The 18794-nt window shown below is 45.3% G+C and overlaps 1 protein-coding gene across 1 annotated transcript in view; it reads left to right on the forward strand.

Moving 5' to 3' along the window:
* Positions 1-18794, forward strand: part of LOC144144862 (uncharacterized) — a 665482-nt gene that overhangs the window by 605537 nt on the left and 41151 nt on the right. Inside the window, exons 8-10 of the mRNA XM_077676352.1 lie at positions 10689-10747; positions 11794-11855; positions 17229-17317. Of these exons, the coding sequence (XP_077532478.1) occupies positions 10689-10747; positions 11794-11855; positions 17229-17317 (210 nt within the window). The remainder of the gene's footprint in view (positions 1-10688; positions 10748-11793; positions 11856-17228; positions 17318-18794) is intronic.

The raw sequence follows: 18794 nt of genomic DNA on the forward strand, positions 1-18794 counted from the left end.
TGCCGTTTAGCCTAGAAGAAAAAGGTTGGGAAAACTACTGGCCGCGCTACCAACGACAGAGTATACACGGCCCTTCGCGAAAGACTGCAGTGAGGCCAGCGCCGATGGTTTTGTCACGATACTTGGCGCCCCGCGTTGTGAAATCGCTTCTGTCGGTGCGGAGCCTACGAATCAAGGTAGAGCTAAAGAATGACGCTCGAGTAAGAAATAGAAGCTTTGCTGGGGAACGACCGCCGTCGCTGCCGGCGGTAACGTTCCAAGCGCGTCGTCGGCTAACGTTGCCTTTCTACCCAGCACTGCGACTACTTAGAACTACTTTGGAATGCTCGGAACGGTACGCTTAAGCGAACCAGTTAATTCACCTGAACATTTAACTCCAACTAGCAGTCCTTCTTAAAAAAACACAAAAGTGTCACCCTTTTAGTACTTTCAGTTCCTTTAAAAGGGGCTACTTTCAGGCTTTAGAACGTTTCTAAATTCGTTTCTGCAGGTGTCGATATTTCCGGAAACTTGCTTCTTCTGTTAATTTCAGACATTTGCAGTGTAGACGTTTTGTATTGTGCCAAGTTGGATGCCCTTGTACGCAAGACCTACAAGGTGGCTCTGACACTCCCTACGTACAGCAGCAACGAGAAACCGTTACAACTCGGTTTACATAACACCTTTTCAAAACTTCATGAAGCCCAACACACGGCGCAACTCAACCACCTGTCCCTGACACCAGCAGGCAGGAGAATACTGCAACTCATACAAAGATCACCCCCCCCCCCCCCTTTAATTTCAGCAGCGCACCGCACCCAATCCCGCCGAACATGCTGCGCAAGATCCGGTTAGCCCCATACTCCGCCACACGCACCCGACCTTCAACAAGGGCCGTGGAGGAGCTCGCGGTCGTCATCTGGCTAGAAAAGATGTATTCATAAGATCATCAAGTTCCGTACATGGACATTGCCGAGCACCCCCGGTCACCAAAAACCACAATTGTTACCCTGTCTTTGCAGGGTGAGGTGGCTACGGCAGCACATTCAATCAATCAACCAACGGCTGAGGCCATCGGGATTGCACATGCTGCAACTACCCACCAGAATCAACCCCAAGTCACTATTCCTACCGGCTCCCAACGGGCCTCCCGACTTTATCTCTACAGCAGGGCACCGGAAAGCGCCCTTCGTCTCCTCCGAACCTTGCCTGAAGATCGTTTGGACCGCAGGTCATGCGGGCCTTGCCGGGAGCGAGGCAGCTCACGCTACCGCCCCCAGTTTGCACTTCCGGGAATTCCCGTCCTTAAGGCAAGAAGTGACGAGTGGCCCAGGCTCCACAGTAACGTCTCTAATACCCCTCGACCCTACGAAAAATGCATACTATCCTATTACCTATCCCTAGCATCACCCTACCCTCAGCAACCAACAGTATCATATCTGCGCCGGCTACAGACCGGTACTTACTTTAACCACACGGTTATCTCCCACATTTCTCCATTACTCTTCCAACGCCAGCACCGCACTTGCACCGCCCCTCTCGCTACGTACCACTTGGTGCGCTCATGCTCTGACAACCCTAAACCACTCCCCAACCCATCGCCTGAGCAGTGGGAGCCTCCACTGACCACCTCGTTTCCGGAAAAACAACAAAGACTGGTTGACTGGACACTGGAATCAGCGCGGGTTCCCGGCCTCCCGGACTTGGGAGGCTCACCGCTTGCGGTCTTACTCCTTTCTTCTTAAGATTAAGAAACGATTCTCTCTCTCTCTCTCTCTCTCTCTCTCTCTCTCTCTCTCTCTCTCTCTCCCATGAAATTGTATGGTATACTTTTTTATTGTTCTGCCGGACGGAATTCATTTTTCGTATTTTCTTTCTTTGCTCTTTGCAACCTATGTTGTATCGCTGTGTGCTTAGTATCCTGTCCACATTTTAAAAATTTCGTTCTCACTTTCGCAATGCTTTTCTTGCTACGGAATTTTCCCGCTTTACGCGTTCGTCTGTAGGAAGTATGTACATGTTTGCATTTACCTTTCTGTACGGCGAATCTACTTTTTTGTTGTAGGATGGTGGTATGGTTTTCGTTTTATTGTACACAGTGCATGCATTCATGTCGAAATTATATTTTATTGTTGTTTTTCGTTTTCTTCTCGTGCGCCTGTAAAAGGGGTTATCCGTAGGAGCATTATTGAACATTGATTGATTGATTGATTGATTGATTGATTGATTGATTGATTGATTGATTGATTGATCAATTGATTGATTGATTGATTGATTGATTGATTGATTGATTGATTGATTGATTGATTGATTGATTGATTGATTGATTGATTGATTGATTGATTGATTGATTGATTGATTGATTGATCGATCGATTGATAGATCAACCGTGTCTACTAAAAATATCCTGCCACCGTTCAAACGTTTCGAAACACCGCTGGGTGTGTCTAGCCTTCCCTTTTGTCCTGTCTTAAGCGCCGTTTTTCTCTTTTATTATGTACCAACTGGCCCGAGTTACCCTTCTTTTACAGTTCGAAGCACCAAAGACGAATTTATTTGCGAGGCCAATGAAAAGGCATTGCACCTTATTTAGAGGTTCGTGCCCAAGTAGAAATAAATCCAGAAGGGGAGCCTGCTTCCGGAGCTTTATCGGGGAGGATCGTTCTTGCTTTCGACTCCCAGACAAAGTAGCCCCGATGGGGCAGTTTGTCGCTGTTATCACGTTCTCGGTTCAGCGATACGGACCATTGGGACCGGATCAATACAAGTGTTACGTGCACGCCGTGCTCTTACTCTTGTACCGCGTCCCAGAGAGAAGTATGTTGGGCGGGCTCAGCTCTGTCTCAATAAGCCAATCAGGTGACCAATGAGAAAACAACGTAGGCGGAATTCGTACAGCAAGCAGAACTTGTGCTACAGATTTATATCTGTCAAAAGCTTACGCCAGCGGGTATTAAAAGATTTATAGCATCTCCTGCATTGTGTCTACCGTTGAAGCGTAGAAAAAGACAAGCCGCAATTTCTTTTTTTTTTCTCTCTCTATCTCTCTGCCTTGTTACTCGAAAGGTGGACAAATATATCTGTTTTATTTCTCCTTTACTTTTAATTTAGCCTTTCATTTTGCTATTCCACAGCCTGGGGTTAGAGATGAACAAACCGGATATCTTTTCTACCTTGTTTTCAATTCAGGAAGGCTTCGGGGCGGGTAACCGGAATGCCTACATGAGCGACTTTGTTTAAAGTGACGTTAATCCAGGAAGGTAAACTTTTAAAAGCGGAGATATAGGCTGAACTCGAACTTGAAAATTCTGTGCTAGGTTAAGTATGATCCACTACTCTTCACTATTAAAATCTTGGAAGGGCACACACTTCATATCTACGACGCGGTAGAAGGGCATCACTTTACGCCGACGCACCGCAGACGGCTTACATGGTTGAAACCCATATTGATGAGGTCGACGGGGATTGTAAAAAAAATTGTAAAATCGCGAATTTCGGAAAATAGAGGCCATAGCAAATCTTCAAAAAGACACTTTTACTTACAAGGGAAAAAGTTGGGACATTTTTCTTCACGTACGTTCTCTTCGCCACTAGTGATAGCTCGAAGTTTCAGCCTCCTCACACAGACGGTCGCCACGACTTAGTCGTGTACCGTATACCATGCAAATTGTCCCTGAATTTTTTTAATTTTTACGCATTTGAGGTTTTTTTTTTGCTCATTTCATGCCGTGTTTACAAGAAATATTATGCATCTTCTTAAAAAATAGTTACATTCGCCAAAATTGGGTTATGACACATGCAACTCTATGGATACCAAACGGGAATGAAAGGTATACTGCTAAAATCCGGAATTGGTAAATTGATGTCCTGAGAAATCTGGTTTCGCCAGTACACGATTTCGCACTGTTCACAATGTTTATTCTGAACTCCCCTTCTTCCTCCGTAACACAGACGTGACCCAACCCCACATCCTGCCCTCTTTGCGTGTTCCAGAGAGATATCAATGAGTTTTCTCCAAACTGAGGTCGCCATGTTTTGATGGCACTTGCAACAAAGCCCGATAGATCGTTTTTCGTAATTAGTATGGATAATGACTTGGCTAAACAACTTTCCTGGTGTTCTAGAAACGTTTCGTTATGAGCATGCTCGAGTAGGAACAAAAAGAGAATTTTTTCTACGTCCTACTCGAACCAGGTTGCGTCCGACCTTAAGAATGTTGCCCCAAGATAAAATGCGCCGGTTGTGGCTTCCGGAATGAGGCTCGAATTCATTAGCAACTACGGGGAATGGATAAGCTCAGCCTTTATTACCTTCGAACTCAAGAGGATGGATACAAAATCGAAGTTACTTTCCTAATTAGGAGAACAATGGCTAAAGCTCGAAGCTTTCTCCTACCCAACCGGAGTCAAAATCAAAGTCCAAAATAGAAACTGCTTCAACCATGTCGGAATTGCGCAATCGGGTAGGCGTCGGATTCGTAACGCGAGGGACCCAGATTCGATTCCAACTACGGGAAGCGGTTTTTTTTTTCTTGAAACGCTCGATGTGCCCCCGGCTCTCAGCATCATAAGTTTCTAAAACCCATTGCGAAAAGTTGGCCTTCCTGCGGAGCGTTTTGGGGACGGGACGGTCACCATCTGTGAGGCGTAGAAAGTTTCGCTTTAATAAGCGGGCTACTCAACCATCCGAAAAATACAAAGATGAAGTTATCGCCGAAGCTGTACGTGCGCCATGCTTCCCCTCCGGTATTCAATGCCACAGCTCCGCTTAGATCAAACGACGCAAACCTAATGCAGTGAACAGCCGAGTAGCTGTTAATTCGACTATGTACGCACTAGCGTGCTTATTCAAATGAAACGTATCGAAATAAGTGAACGCCAGAATAAGGATGTGCAGCTGAGACCCGAGTCCAGGTAGTGCATCTTGGGGAGTTAGGGGGGAACCGGCCGGTCACTCGCGCTGGTGAAGCCCAACACGTGTTTGGGTTACACGACACTAAGCGCGCGCACTGAAACGACCAGCGTGATTTCTGCACAGTCCGGAAGGTAACGTAACACATGGGCGGACGAGCCGGGCTAGCGCCCCGACCACGGTGGCCCAGACTGAGAGTATTAACACGTCGAAGGGGCTGCTGGGAAGATTACTTATAGAGAAGCTGTGCAAGCCTTTTAAGAGCGTATTTTGTCATTCTTTATATGGACTGCATGTTTAATTGACAGCACATCTGTCCGACTGTCTGTACGTATACATGCACGTACAGTAAACTTTCGTAATATTTAAGTCATCGGAGCACAAAACTGGTATCGTTAAAAGCGTTACTTCGTTAAAAGTGGGTAGGTTTGCTCTCAATTCACTGAAGGGGGGGTTGTAAGCACTTCGAATAAAGCGGGATTTCGAACACAGTGATTTCGTTATAACGAGTGTTTCCATATGTATGTATGTATGTATGTATGTATGTATGTATGTATGTATGTATGTATGTATGTATGTATGTATGTATGTATGTATGTATGTATGTATGTATGTATGTATGTATGTGTGTGTGTGTGTATGTATGTATGTATGTATGTATGTATGTATGTATGTATGTATGTATGTATGTATGTATGTATGTATGTATAATGCGTGCGTGCGTGCTTGTGTGTACGGCTATCCACGGTAGATGTACCAGCAGCTCTGCATTCACTGCCTTCCGGAACTGGCATGCCCGCACGTGGGAAACACTAAGCAGCGCCGACAAGTCCGCACAGCTCCTCCTCGCTCGTCGCTGCCGCCAGCGTTAGGTGCGTACAAGCTCCGCCAGCCCGCCGCTATCTTGCGCGGGCTCATCCTTAATTAACCACAAACCACGACGACAGCCGTGGCCGAGGCACTTTTCCAGCCCCCGCCACACACGCGATACCTGGCTGATAAATGACGGGCGTCCACCATTAACTTCCGCCTGGAGTTTTCGTTAGCCCCCACCGCTAAGAACCGTTGCACAGAGTTAGTCCTACCCAGAGATCGTCATCGCTGCGTGCAACCGTGCGGACTCCGGAGCTTCCGCATTATACGCGTCCGCTCCGAATCCCCCTCTTCTTCCGGGCGCAGGAGCGCGAATTCGGGGTTATTCATCTGATAATCCGAGGTTGTAGGAATGGCGGCTGCGGAAACGGCAGGTACGCCTATGTATATACACAGGCGTATGCAGATTGTTTCAGGAAACAAAGTAATTTTTTAAAATAGGCTTTCTCAGGTAAAATTGTTTTTCTTGCGCGAATTGGTAAGAGGCCGTGGCGGACGCAATAGAACGGGTTCTAAGTGCTATTTACCGAAATAAGTACTACTACAATTTGTTAATTACAATTTAACTATTCTGGTTAGTTGTTTGATTGTCTTAAGGAAATAGTAGAGGATCAGCAGTCAAACCCATAACCATCATTAGATTTGCGAAATTGTAATTGCGTGCAGAGCTACAGCGCTCAGAACCTCAGCTCTCCAAATGAGCTCAACGGGTTCGTGTGGAAGCTGAGCGCCGCGATGTCACTCGGAGCTGGACACGTCACACGCCCGCCGCGCTTTATCTTCGGCTTTATCTTCGCACGCAAACGTGCCACACTAGCCCGTTGCGCTAATTTAGAGAGCTGAGGTTCTGAGCGCTTTAGCTCTGCACGCAATTACAATTTCGCAAATCTAATGGTTATAGATTTGACTGATGATCCTCTACTATTCCCTTAGGACAAACAAACAACGAACCAGAATAGTTAAAGTGTAATTAACAAATTGTAGTAGTAATTATTTCAGTAAATAGCACTTAGAACCCGTTCTATTGCGTCCGCCACGGCCTCTTACCAATTCACGCAAGAAAACCAATTTTACCTGCGAAAGACTTTTTTTTTTAATAGTCTTCCCTGAAACACTCTGTATGTCGGTCAGCATGGCTGTGCGCACTCCAGGGTCGTGAATTCGGGAGGTTCCCCTTTAAACCCATTCCCATTTCAGCCCTCCCGCTTGTTCCCTCCCGTCTCAACCCGGCGCAAAACGACCTTCCCATTTCACCCTTTCCAATTTCGCGTGTTCCCATGTGAACCCACTCCCATTTGAACCTTCTCGTTCGTTTCCGCCAGTTTCAAGCCGCTGCAAAGCGACCTTCCCATTTCGTCTTTTCCAATTTAGTCCCTTCTCGGAATGACGTACCCAGTTCGACTCAAGGGACTCGGACCGAGGCATGCCATTTTTTAAAATTAAAGCCTACGTCAGTCAGTACTTTAAATGTTTTGAGTTCATCTGACGTAACCCAAACTCAAAAATTACACATACGTCCGACGCTACCTGAAAATAAATTGAAGTTAGGTCAAACGTATTCCTCAGAAAAAAAAAAAAAGTTACGGATGGCTGCACCACAGTACAGACACGCCCTATTAATCTACACAGCCTTATTGCATTGTTCTGTTTAACGATACGTGGCGTCAATTAAAAAACAACACGTGGTGGGCCGCGTTACGTTTCCCCTGGTACAGTCTTGGTAAATTACAGCTGAAACTATACTCTTCCGTCTGCGTCCGTGTTGGTCGATCGGTGTGGAGCGTGTTGCTCGCAAGCGTACTCCAGCAGCGGTGTAGGTTCGAGTCCCGACGGTTGCATCGGAGTTTCGAAGTGTTGAATTACATCGTTTGTATGCAATTGCACCAGCACTTGGTTTCATATGTAACGCCTAAAATAAGGGAAAATACGGGAATTACCAAAATGGAACTCCTTCCCGCGGGCGCAGTGCTAGTTTGTAACGTTTGTATCATGCCGAAAACGAAGTTGTGTCTTTTAGCAAATAGAATAATATATTATTATGGGAAGTAAACGGCTACTGTTTTATTTCTACGCGGGAAAAACATATTGCGAAATTTAATTACCAAATTTTCCCAAGTAATGAAAATATTGTGTTATGAAAGCGGTGACTATTATGGGCCAAGCCAATGCTTTTTACAATCCGTTTTAATGTGGGGCCAACGGCCACTGTATATTCAAATGTCTGTAAAAAAAATGACCATTGAAGCGTAAAACTGAAATTTTCTCTTGGGGGAAATGGTTCGCACACATTTTTCATCCAAGAATTAAGAATACCACGAACTTTACTCTTTTTGCGCGTACTTTTTTTAGGGTAATGCACAGGTGGCAACGCAGGACGTGTAAAATCAAATGAAGTGCATAACATTTAGGTAGTTATCCATATAATGCTTCAAACATAGCTGGTTCTGAAAACAGAACCAGCTGCCGGCTTCAGAACCTTTTTTTTTTAAATGCCAGCATAGACATGCATCATGTGCAATGCGCGATGTTTCGTCGAATGGGATCCTGCAGTAGTTGCATTTGCACTTAGGTGCACACTTCTTGACTTAAAAAAAACGGGATTTGAACCTACTTTGATACAGGATGTTTCGTCCACAAGTTTTTTGACAGCGAAATCTTTCCGGCCCTAACTGAATAGTTAGCCGTAATGGACGCTAGGAGCACCGGTACTGGAAAAGAGTCTTTCGAGAGCATAATTGTTTCAACGCGACTTTTTTTCAGAGTAGAGCCACGACTGCACGAACAAACTTTTTTAATTCCGTACACAATCCAGGCGAACGGGAAATACCCCCGAATTTCCTTCTTAATAAAGCTTCCGTAGCACAGTAACAGCCTCAGACATTCGGAAACATTTATGGGCCGGAAATATCGGCCACAATCTCAATTTCAGATAGATTGTTGCACGGAAGTTTTTACAGTAATGCATGGCCCGTTCCTTCGATGCACATTTCTGGGAACACCTTCAAAAACGGTAGCGCATATTTTCAGAAATTCGAATGGGTTAACACGATACGAGTGTAAATGGGAGGGGCGTTTTGGGAACGGTTTGAAACAGGTGCACCCAAAAGGGAAGGTCGTTGCGGGAACGGTCGCACACGGGACAGGTCAAACAGGAAGGGAGTTTACGAATGGGTTCGAACGGTACGGTTCCAAACCGGAATGGGTTGCTTCGGAGTACACCCGGGAATCGTACGCGTGCCGAACGTCAAGGTTCTGCTTCTTAATAAAGATAAGCACCCCAAGATGATAGAACTTTGTTGGTGAACTTTTGTTGTCGAGGAAGTAACAAAAACTCAGCTGATGTATTTCTAGTGCACGCAGAGTATACCGTTCCTGCACTATTGGTTGGGGCTTTTTTTGCGCATGAAGGCACGAAAGTTCCGTGAACACGCAGCTCAAACTTCCATACCTGTATAGGCATTCATGGATTTCTTTACTCTCTCTCTCTCTCTCTCTCTCTCTCTCTCTCTCTCTCTCTCTGTTTCTGCTTTGCTATCGACCATACCATGGTGAATACGCCGGTATTGTTTTGTATTGGCAAAGCAAGTCATTCGTTAAAGAGACACACGAAGGGCACGTGGTGCAACATGATCGAGTTTCTGGAGATCGTTTTTCTACTCTCATACTCCTTGCTTGCCTACCCCATTTCGTCTATCGTGGTTTTATCGCACCATCTCAAATTAAGTAGAAAAGACTAGCGATAATTAAAACTCGATTAATTCAAACTTTCGGTTAATTTAAACAAACTTAGAAATTTCGGTTGGCCCGCTATATTTTCAATGTATTTTAAAGCCACTTAATTCAAACTTCTCCGTTGTGTAAACTCGGTTAATTCGTACTTTTTGCTTTTACCTGCCGTGAAATATCCGCTGCATTTGCCGCTTATAGCTGCACATTTTGATCCGTTTAGCATATTGCTGGGATCCGCAAGCTCTTGACCAGTGCAAAAAAAAAAAAAAAAACTCGCCATGAACTGGCTGTCCTTGCTGGCTTCGAAAACGTCGTTTCGAACACTCGTTCAAAGACAAAGCAGTCATCCATGCGTAATTTTTTTAAAGTGTGAATAGCACTTCAGTATTGTGCCTGAATATATGGGAATGTTTAATACAACACAAGTTTGTATGTTCCCTCGAGTCCCATTTATGAGAACTTCTGATAATGAAAACAACATCATAATGTCCCTTTGAGTTTGAATTATCGCATTCAAACAATATCACGGGGTCGCTTTTAGTTTGAATTATCGCGTCTATGGTACATGCACGGAACATGCTGGTAACGCCTGCAAATCGCCGTAGCGATAGAGCAGTGCACCAATTAGTTTGTGTTTCCCGCGGCAGAAATTCACTGGTATATCCCTAAATAGACCAGAGATAAGAGCCCTCCCGCTTTCGGTAATTGAAAATGCGAAGAAAGAAATGTAGAAGCCTAGGCGTAAGGCCGTGACTCTAGTACAAGTGCCATTCCGCTTTTAATGGTCTGCCAGGAAATCTACCACCTTGCTCTAAAGATAAAATAGTTGCAACAAAATGTGCTATATATTGTACCTCAGTGGGGCTAACTCATAATATATACCTACACATTTCGGTCAAATAGAAACTGTAGGACCACGGAAGTATTAGTAATAATTGTGTTTATTTATTAAAATAGTCCATTATTTATTTGATAAATTATGAAACCATGAATTTCCTATGCATTGTCTTGGATCTCAAAATAAGCACGCTTGCATTCATCATCATCATCATCATCATCATCATCATCAGAGGCTGCTAAGAATAACGTTTGCATAATGGATGTTTTACTCTCTCAGTTGCCGTAGTGTGAACCTGGTCTGGAACGTCGTTATCCTGTCACTTACTGATTATCGTTTTTTTTCCCTCTCTTTTCAGATACATTTTCACTATTTTGTGCTATCTCATCGGCGTCTTCATTTTTGCAACTATTGTAGGTAAGTTGCCTTCCCCTCCCGGTTGACTCTTCGCCAGTTTTTTTTTTCCAAGTATTCTTGATTACCCCCAAAAATATTTACCATCTCTTCCTAAAGAAAGTTGGGAGAAGCGTGAAATCTTCGCCCAATTCAAAAAAAGAGCGTCCAATCGATCGTCAAACCATCAAAGACCCAAATCACAAGCGAAGAACGAACCCATGCGACGATCTTTCGCGCACTGATTAAACGCATCTACGAACAATCTAAATGCGTACCGATACGTGGTTTATGGGGTAAAGGTGTACTATTGTATTCCATTCTCATGATCGATGCGTGTATTGTCATATTTAGAACCGTTCGTTCTTCGTGATTTTCAAGTAACCATTTCGACACAATGGGAGCCTGGTTCCACGCATGCGCCGTGTGTCCAGAGAGCTTATCAGGGCTTTTCGGTCGACCAACCGGTCTATGCGAAGAAAAAAAAATGCATTAGTTTTTTTTACGGAACGCTATTGGTCCCACCAAAAAAAGCTTTCGCTTTAATACTGCTTATGAGCGGTTTTCGAGGGCTGTTTTCTCCTATTCTGGCCGCCTTATCAATATATTCCCGCAAAGAAAAAATGTTGTCATATTTTTCGGGTGGATTACGAGAAATGAAATTACGAGAATTTAGACGGCAAGCTACATTCAAGTAGTTGTTAATTATGGAATACATGTTTCCATCGTTTTAATTTAAAATAAAGACACCTTTCACTTGCTTGGGTATACATTATACCAACGTTTGTTGAGGAATCTATTCCGTGTGTGATTTAGGCTATAGTTTTCCAGCTATGAACGCTGCCACTCAAGGCATTCGATACAAAGGATAAAGATTTCAGCAGCCGAAATTTTAGGCTTTCGATTAGCCGTGATGAAAAAAAAATGTTTATTTTGTAGTTTTCTTAGCGGTTGAGAGATCTGGCGCCGAACCCAAATTTATTCTTTTATGAGGTTCACTCCCTTTATGCGCTCCATTGCATGACCACCATCTCAGTCTCTCAGATTGAATATTTTTGCCCCAATTTCAGGTCAAGTAGGCAATGTAATAACAAACAGAAATGCAAGCCGGCTGGAGTTCGAACGACTGCTGGTAAGTGACGTCACTGACTCCCCGATGCATTCTTGGGCGTTTATTAGCTTGACTTCATGTCACAACGCGCATTGCATATCACATCCTGGGCGCGAATACTGTCAATTGTACAAAACAAAGTTTCTCGAACATTACCGATGTAAGCTCAAAGCGAGCGCGCAGAGAAGCAAAGAACCAACCCCTATTTTTTGCTCTCTGGTTTAGCAGATAGTAAAAAATGGCAGCATCTCCACTCCGTGGATGATGGCAAGCGTGCGGAGTACGGGAACCCGAAATGACATCCAAGTTGCACCCCGAGTGCTACTTGGATGCGTGCCGACCGTCATTCGATTTGAGCAGTGAGTTGCACTTTGATTATTCCCTAAATGAAGCTGCAACTCACGGCTCAAATCGAATTTCGCTTGATTTTAGCTTGAAGGTGTTGTGTGCACGGATGTAGGCGGACGGACATTGGGAGGTCCTAAGGTACCCCGCACCGTTACAGGCAAGGAAGTAAGCCGTTTGACTATCGGGAGCTAACTCATGGTCGTAGCCCAATGGGTAAGACGACTGATACTAACTCTGTCTGGTCTACCAGACACAGGCTCGAATCCTACCGGTGCCTGTGTGATATTTCGCGATTGTAAGTGTTATGCGCACAGACGCGGACAGACATTGTGCGGTCCTAAGGCACTCCGCACCTAAAATTTAGCTATAATAGAGCACTTTTCAGCGTAGTCGCCCATGTAGGTTAGTTGGTAAGACGAGCGCAGGTTCACACTTCACTGAGGCTCTGTAAGTGTTTCTCACTGTATGTGTCACTGTTTGTGTCACTGGTTCTGTAAGTGTCACTGTAAGTGTTTGTAAGTGTCACTGTAAGTCTTTATTTTCCAGAACAGCCGCTGTCGCTGTTTTTCTGGAAAATAAAGGAAATGAAATGTTTGAGCGAGTGAACAACAGCCTATTGAACTGCCCTTTTAGAGTTACAATTAGGATTAAAAGGAAGCCTAACCTACCTAAACAAAACCGTTGGTTCGCTCTTCTCGCAGGCACTCGTAAGTCCCTGGTTAGTGTGCAAGGCACAGGGCTACAGCCTAGTCCCACGCTTGTTCATTTAGGGTCACAATTAAGACTTTAAAGGAGCCTAAACTACTGGAACAAAACCATGCATGCCGGAGCACTTATAATGAAGAGGGAGGTAAACTGGCGAGCAAGCAGTTCACTACAGCTATATATGGTCGCTTATGTAGAGAGGGCACTCCCAAGAGCCCTCCTTATCCCTCCAGTCGCGATGGCGGTGCAGCGGTCGGCTTGTTAGCGTTAGTGGACAGCGCTGTTGGAAGCGGTGGCAGCGGCTTTCGATTTGCTCGCTGGCCGTGGTCAACTCCACTCACTCGGACAAGCGGGGCGCTTAATTAACGACGGACCGCCGAAGCGTCCGAGACCGATCACAGCTGCGCGTCGCTCCTGAAGAAAAAAGCAGCCGGAACGAATGGGGTGAGGGGATACGGTAATTGGAGACACATCGGATGAAGCAATTCGCGCAGACTGGAACCGGGAAGACGAGAACTGTGGAGACCATAAATTATTGTGGATCGAGCTACTATTAAATGGCTTACGCAATATCAACGTGGTTAAAGGACCCATGAAAATAAAATACAAGTTTTGGTTCGTTAAAAAGACTGCTTTGTGCCGAAAACAATACTACAAATTTCATCGCAAACTTCGAAAAACTAATGCAAATATTGAAGGAAAGAATGTGCACGAATTCACCCTGTTAAGGTGGTTGGAAAGCGAAGCTGTAAACTACACCCACAACGATTACCCATGGACGTCACTTGAATTCACACACGCGGCTCTACAAAGAGCGTAACCAGAGACAAGCGGAATGCACTTAACCACTTTCTTCATTACATCAAAGAGATATCGTTTGCTAAGGTTATATCAATGCATGATTCATGAACGGTGGTTGGTTGAGTTGTATTGGTGAAGCACATGAGTGGAAACTTTTTTTTATAAAATAAAGGAAGCTCAAACCCGGTGTTAGACGATCTCACTTCTCCTCCGTCTCTGCCACCGCCTACGGAGACAACGAGATCGGCGGCAGAGTCGGATGAGAAGTGAGATGCCATGCGTTGGTGTGAGCTTCATTTAATTTTTATATCGCCTAGCGCATGCGCAATGCCCGCACACAACCACTACACGTGCCGTGGGTGGAGCGCACAGCGGCTAGAGAGGTCGCGTGACGCTATCACGTGGCATTCAGCGAGAATGCAGGGGGTAAACCCGCAGATGTGCTCGGTGAGTGCACGCTTGCCTCCCCTGTCTCCGCGTGGACTCATAGCTCAATTGGTATGACAACGGACCCTCGCTCCGTTTCTCTATTCGTTCCACGTTCAATTCCTGGTGCTGCCAGTAACTATTTATTTGTTCGCGGGAGTTTTTTGTTACCACCAACGGTTGCGACAGAACCCCTGAGGGGTAGAGGTAAAAAGCTTCGCTTTAAAAAATATGAAACAGCGACGACTGCCCAGCCACTTTCCGGCAGTTCCCCTGTGACGTCACAGAATCTTGTTTGCGTGATTCTATGGCGTTCGTCGACCCAAGCCACCACGCAAGAAGCGTGACTGGGCGCTTGTAGTGGGACCTCGAGTTCCGTTTGGTCGTGTCACCTGAATGCTAACGCGCAGCTAACAAACTGATAACTACGTTTTTAGAGATTTCCGATATCAGAAAACTTCTGCCCGTACGGCGCCACTGCAGTGCAAAATTTCATGTCTTTAATATTTATTACGTTTTTCTTTTCGTTTATTAAAACTTATCTTGTTGCTGAAGGGGAGCTGATTGAGTTACAAGAGGCAGTTTCTTCCAAATTGAACGAAGTTGTATTTGGTCTTCATGGCCCCTTTAGTGCAGTGCGCAGCCCATCACCATGGCCATCGCCTCCTGCATTTTTTTCAATGCCGTACTCATCGGACACTTCACAATGGGAGTGAGTGGAACGCCTGTTTCGCCCACATGTCGTAAGGTGGGGCGCCGTGCTTAACCGGTATCACCCAACCGTAACTGAATTTGAGAGCGGCTTGTGCCTGGTTGCCGAGGCAACCGATGTTTGAGATTGCCGAAGTAGTGACGCTCTGGCCAGCGATAGAAAACTCAGCTCCACAGCGGAGCACGTTTTCCAACGTTGCCGCTTTGCACCACGCGTCGCCCCAAGATTAACCGGCCACGTGACTAAAACACTGAGAAGGCTGGCAATTGGGGGAGAGTGGCCGGAATAGAAGGAAAGGGCTTGGTTGGCCGCTCGGGGCTGATGCGTTTGGCATTGAAAAAGTACAGGAGGCCATGGCATGGCGCACGTTCTTAACCATCTGATGCTTGATTTTGAGCGGTGTTGTTGTGTTCGCTTTGCACAGTTTTCTGTGCCCTGCGTTTTTTTCCTTAAATTAGCTTATAATTGACATTTATCCCTTCTAAAAAATCAATTCGACACACCAAAATAAACTGCGTGCAAGTCGACGACCTGCTTACGCGGATTATACCACCCTTCTAGGCAGCGCGCGCATTGCATAAAAAGTCGCAAAGGCCATGATTCAAGATGGAAGCTGTCACGGGCGTTGCACGTAGGCCTGCGCCAATGCTTGCCGCCGCCCATGGTCAGCGTTTCTCCACTGGCGGCCGACGCCACTGAATTGAATAAACGCTGACATCGGTATCGGGCCGTTCAAGGGCGGCCCCAGTTGCATCGGTCCTACGTCTAGAGGATATCTGCACCGGGACGGGGTAGTATAGGGACACTGATATGCGCCGTCTTCACTGCCACGGGCACGTCCTCAGAAAGGATTCAGTGTATCGGAAGGGAGCAAGAGAGAACAAGGCTGAAAGGAAAGGAAAGGAGGAACAAGGCGTCCCGTGAAGGCATCTGGTGGATGTTTGATTAACGTGTTCAAGGGACGGATTTCGCCCGCAGAAGTGGCGGAGCCGCACCGTCGGCTAGCGGACGGACTCGTTCACGATCCGAATGTGGGGGTTCTGGTTCCATCGGCACGCATGTTATTCCCCGCCGCTTTCTCTTTTTCACACATTTCAAAATTTTATTTTCCACGCTAACCGATGCGTAACTATAACCCTAAGCCTTACTCAGCGTTCTTGACTGCTGGCATTGTTTTCCATCTTCATTCAACAAGCCCTTCAAATTGGGCCCAAATTTCAGAACGGGGAAGAACTGAAATTATCTTGCCGTCTTTTTAAAATTTGAACTTCAAAGAAACAATAATTTCTTTGGCAGTAACATCTTTCGATAACGTTTAAGGTGGCGGTAAAAGTGGCGGTAACACTTTTCGAGACGCCCAAAATGTTTTGCACAGGTAATGTTCTTCCGACAAACAGGAAACGACACAAAATGGTGCTCTGGACGTCGTTCCGTTCCTGAAAAAAATATTTTTCGTCCATTGTACAGTCTTATTGTCTGGACTGCTTTGTTTCATTTTGTGATTGTTGATTTATTTACATACATTATCCCTGAGCATTTGGTAAGTCATCGGCTTAGTTGAGTACCGACATAAAGCTGCTTCAATTATTCATTAACAATAGCCATAGTCTAGTATTTTCTGCAGGTGGCTGTGAAGCTGTCTTTATTAACCTGCTCTGAAGAGCGTACTTTAGTAGGTATAAACAGACAATGGCCACGCTCACTTCATGCTGGCTGTAGGAGGTTTCGTTGCTCTTTAATTTTTTTCTTTTCTAATGGCAGCGATTTCGTTTTTCACACGCGTCTTGTACTGAGTATATAACGTTGTTCCTTCAAAATAAAAAAAAAACTCCCGAGCCATCTCCACTAACGTGAAACCTGGGGAGGGGCGAAGCATGAAGTGTATAAGTGTATTCTTGGCGCCTTTGCGTTTTTTCCAACGGATATGAAACTGTTGTGTGGTGGAGGTATACAGCTTTGCTATAAAACTCTCTTGTCTTTGAAGCACGAAACTCTCTAGCACTACGCGTAAACAAGTGCCCCGGTGTTTTTTTGGTACGCGTTACATTCTAGCGTAAACGAGTTTCCCGGTGGTTTAGTACCGTGACTACATGAGACGGCGATTACGACGACGACAGGAGACGCTGACAGCCCCAACCCCTGTGGGGCTTCGCCCCTAAAACCAGCTGAGAACTCAGCGCTCGTGCCGTCTGTTCTGTCCCTCCTCGAGTTAGCTGTGCAATTTAACCAAAAGTTACTACCTTAATTAGTTTTTTAAAGTATAGTATGGAAAGTTTGACGGCAAGACAGAATGTTTTTGTGAATGATCACCGTATTCGCAGTAGCATGTAAGAGTAGCGACTGCGTGCAAGAAGTGCCACTGCCTGTGTTATAGTTTCCCCTAAACGCCCTTCTACTCGCAGGACGGTGCCAAGCTGTATATGAGGCATCACAAAGTCCCGCACCAAATGCAGAGGAGAGTACAACGGTGGTACGACTACTCCTGGTCGAGGTGAGCGCAAATCGTACTATAAGCCTCCTCGTGGCCGCTGTTTAAAAAGCCCGCCGCGAGTGAGAAAATGTGCGACCGTAAAGTGGATTGTGCTCCAGCAGTGTTTCTTGCGTCCCCATGGTACTTTGTATGGTACTGTATGGTACTTTGCGTTTAATTGTATTTGTTAATGTTTTTAGCGATAGTGGCAACAGATTACACGCATGCGTCAGTGTATGTGAACAAGGTTACTATAAAGAGCTTTGCTTCCAGCGAGAAACAACTAAAATTTTAAGGAATTAGCTCGATCGTGCTGCTGCAGGAAACTTCTTATATGCGAAAGACAATAGATAGCCTTGTGCGAATTAACCTTACCTTATACTGCTTATAAAATACAGCAAGCTTCTGTACATAATTTCGGTATTGCGCGTCAGGATATTCTAACTCAACAACATGGAAGCAGCAGGATTTCTAACAGATAAACAGGCCTGTAGAACCCATCCAATTATAACACGAAACATGGTTTGTCGTAACTCATGATTGATCAAACAGTCCAAACACTGCATTCACTACAAAGTAAAGCTTTAGAAACAAAAGTGTTTTCTTTTTGCAGCTCACTTTGAGCGCGTCTTGCTGCTTGCAAACTTTAAAGAACGCCGTTTTAAAGTTGGCTTCGTTACTACACACATGCATTGCTATAGAAAGACGTTTCTATGTGCCACATAATCAGTGTGATACCAAAGTAGAAATCTCTAGAACCTCATATTAAATACCTCCTGAAGACCGCATGCTATACACAGAACAGCTTTAGAGTCGGCTTTGTTATTACTCCCATGCAATCTGAGTCGAACTCAAAGTCAGAAATCCCAACTGCTTCGACCGTGTCGGAATGGCGTGGCCTACCACCACACTTGCGTTCCTGCATCGCTTCCTGGGATGACTGGTTTAACCCGGGTCGTGGCGGGGATGTCAAGTCGACGTAAGAACTCCTGGTGACCCACTGCCTTAGTGTTAGTGAGGACGTCTGAATATTCTACGGACCAGCCATCTCCTAATGAAGAGAGTGTGGCACGACAGCCCGGACTACTAGGGCTATTGAGAGAATAAAGTTCTCTCTCTCTCTCTCTCTCTCTCTCTCTCTCTCTCTCTCTCTCTCTCTCTCTCTCTCTCTCTCTCTCATAACGCGAGGGATCCAGTTTCGATTCCTACCATGGGAAGCGTTTTCTTTCTTTTTCTTGAGGCGCTTCTCTTTTCATCTTCATCAAGTTTGCTTTCCTGTAGTGCGTTTTGGTGTTACGATTGGCATTCAAAGTGAGGCATAGCAAGCTTCGCTTTAATTTGCAAAGAGCCCCTTTAAATTCATGTTTACTGCATCACACAAATGCATTACTGAAAAAACAATTTTTATGGGCAATGCAATACGCCTGATAAGGCCCTCGCGTCTTTTATTATTGCAACATTTTCATATGCGGCGAAACTGTGACCAACCCTGCGTTAC

This window comes from Haemaphysalis longicornis, unplaced genomic scaffold (assembly GCF_048455015.1).
Source record: "Haemaphysalis longicornis isolate Haplotype H1 unplaced genomic scaffold, Haemaphysalis longicornis Haplotype H1 scaffold_7, whole genome shotgun sequence".
NCBI lineage: Eukaryota > Metazoa > Arthropoda > Arachnida > Ixodida > Ixodidae > Haemaphysalis > Haemaphysalis longicornis.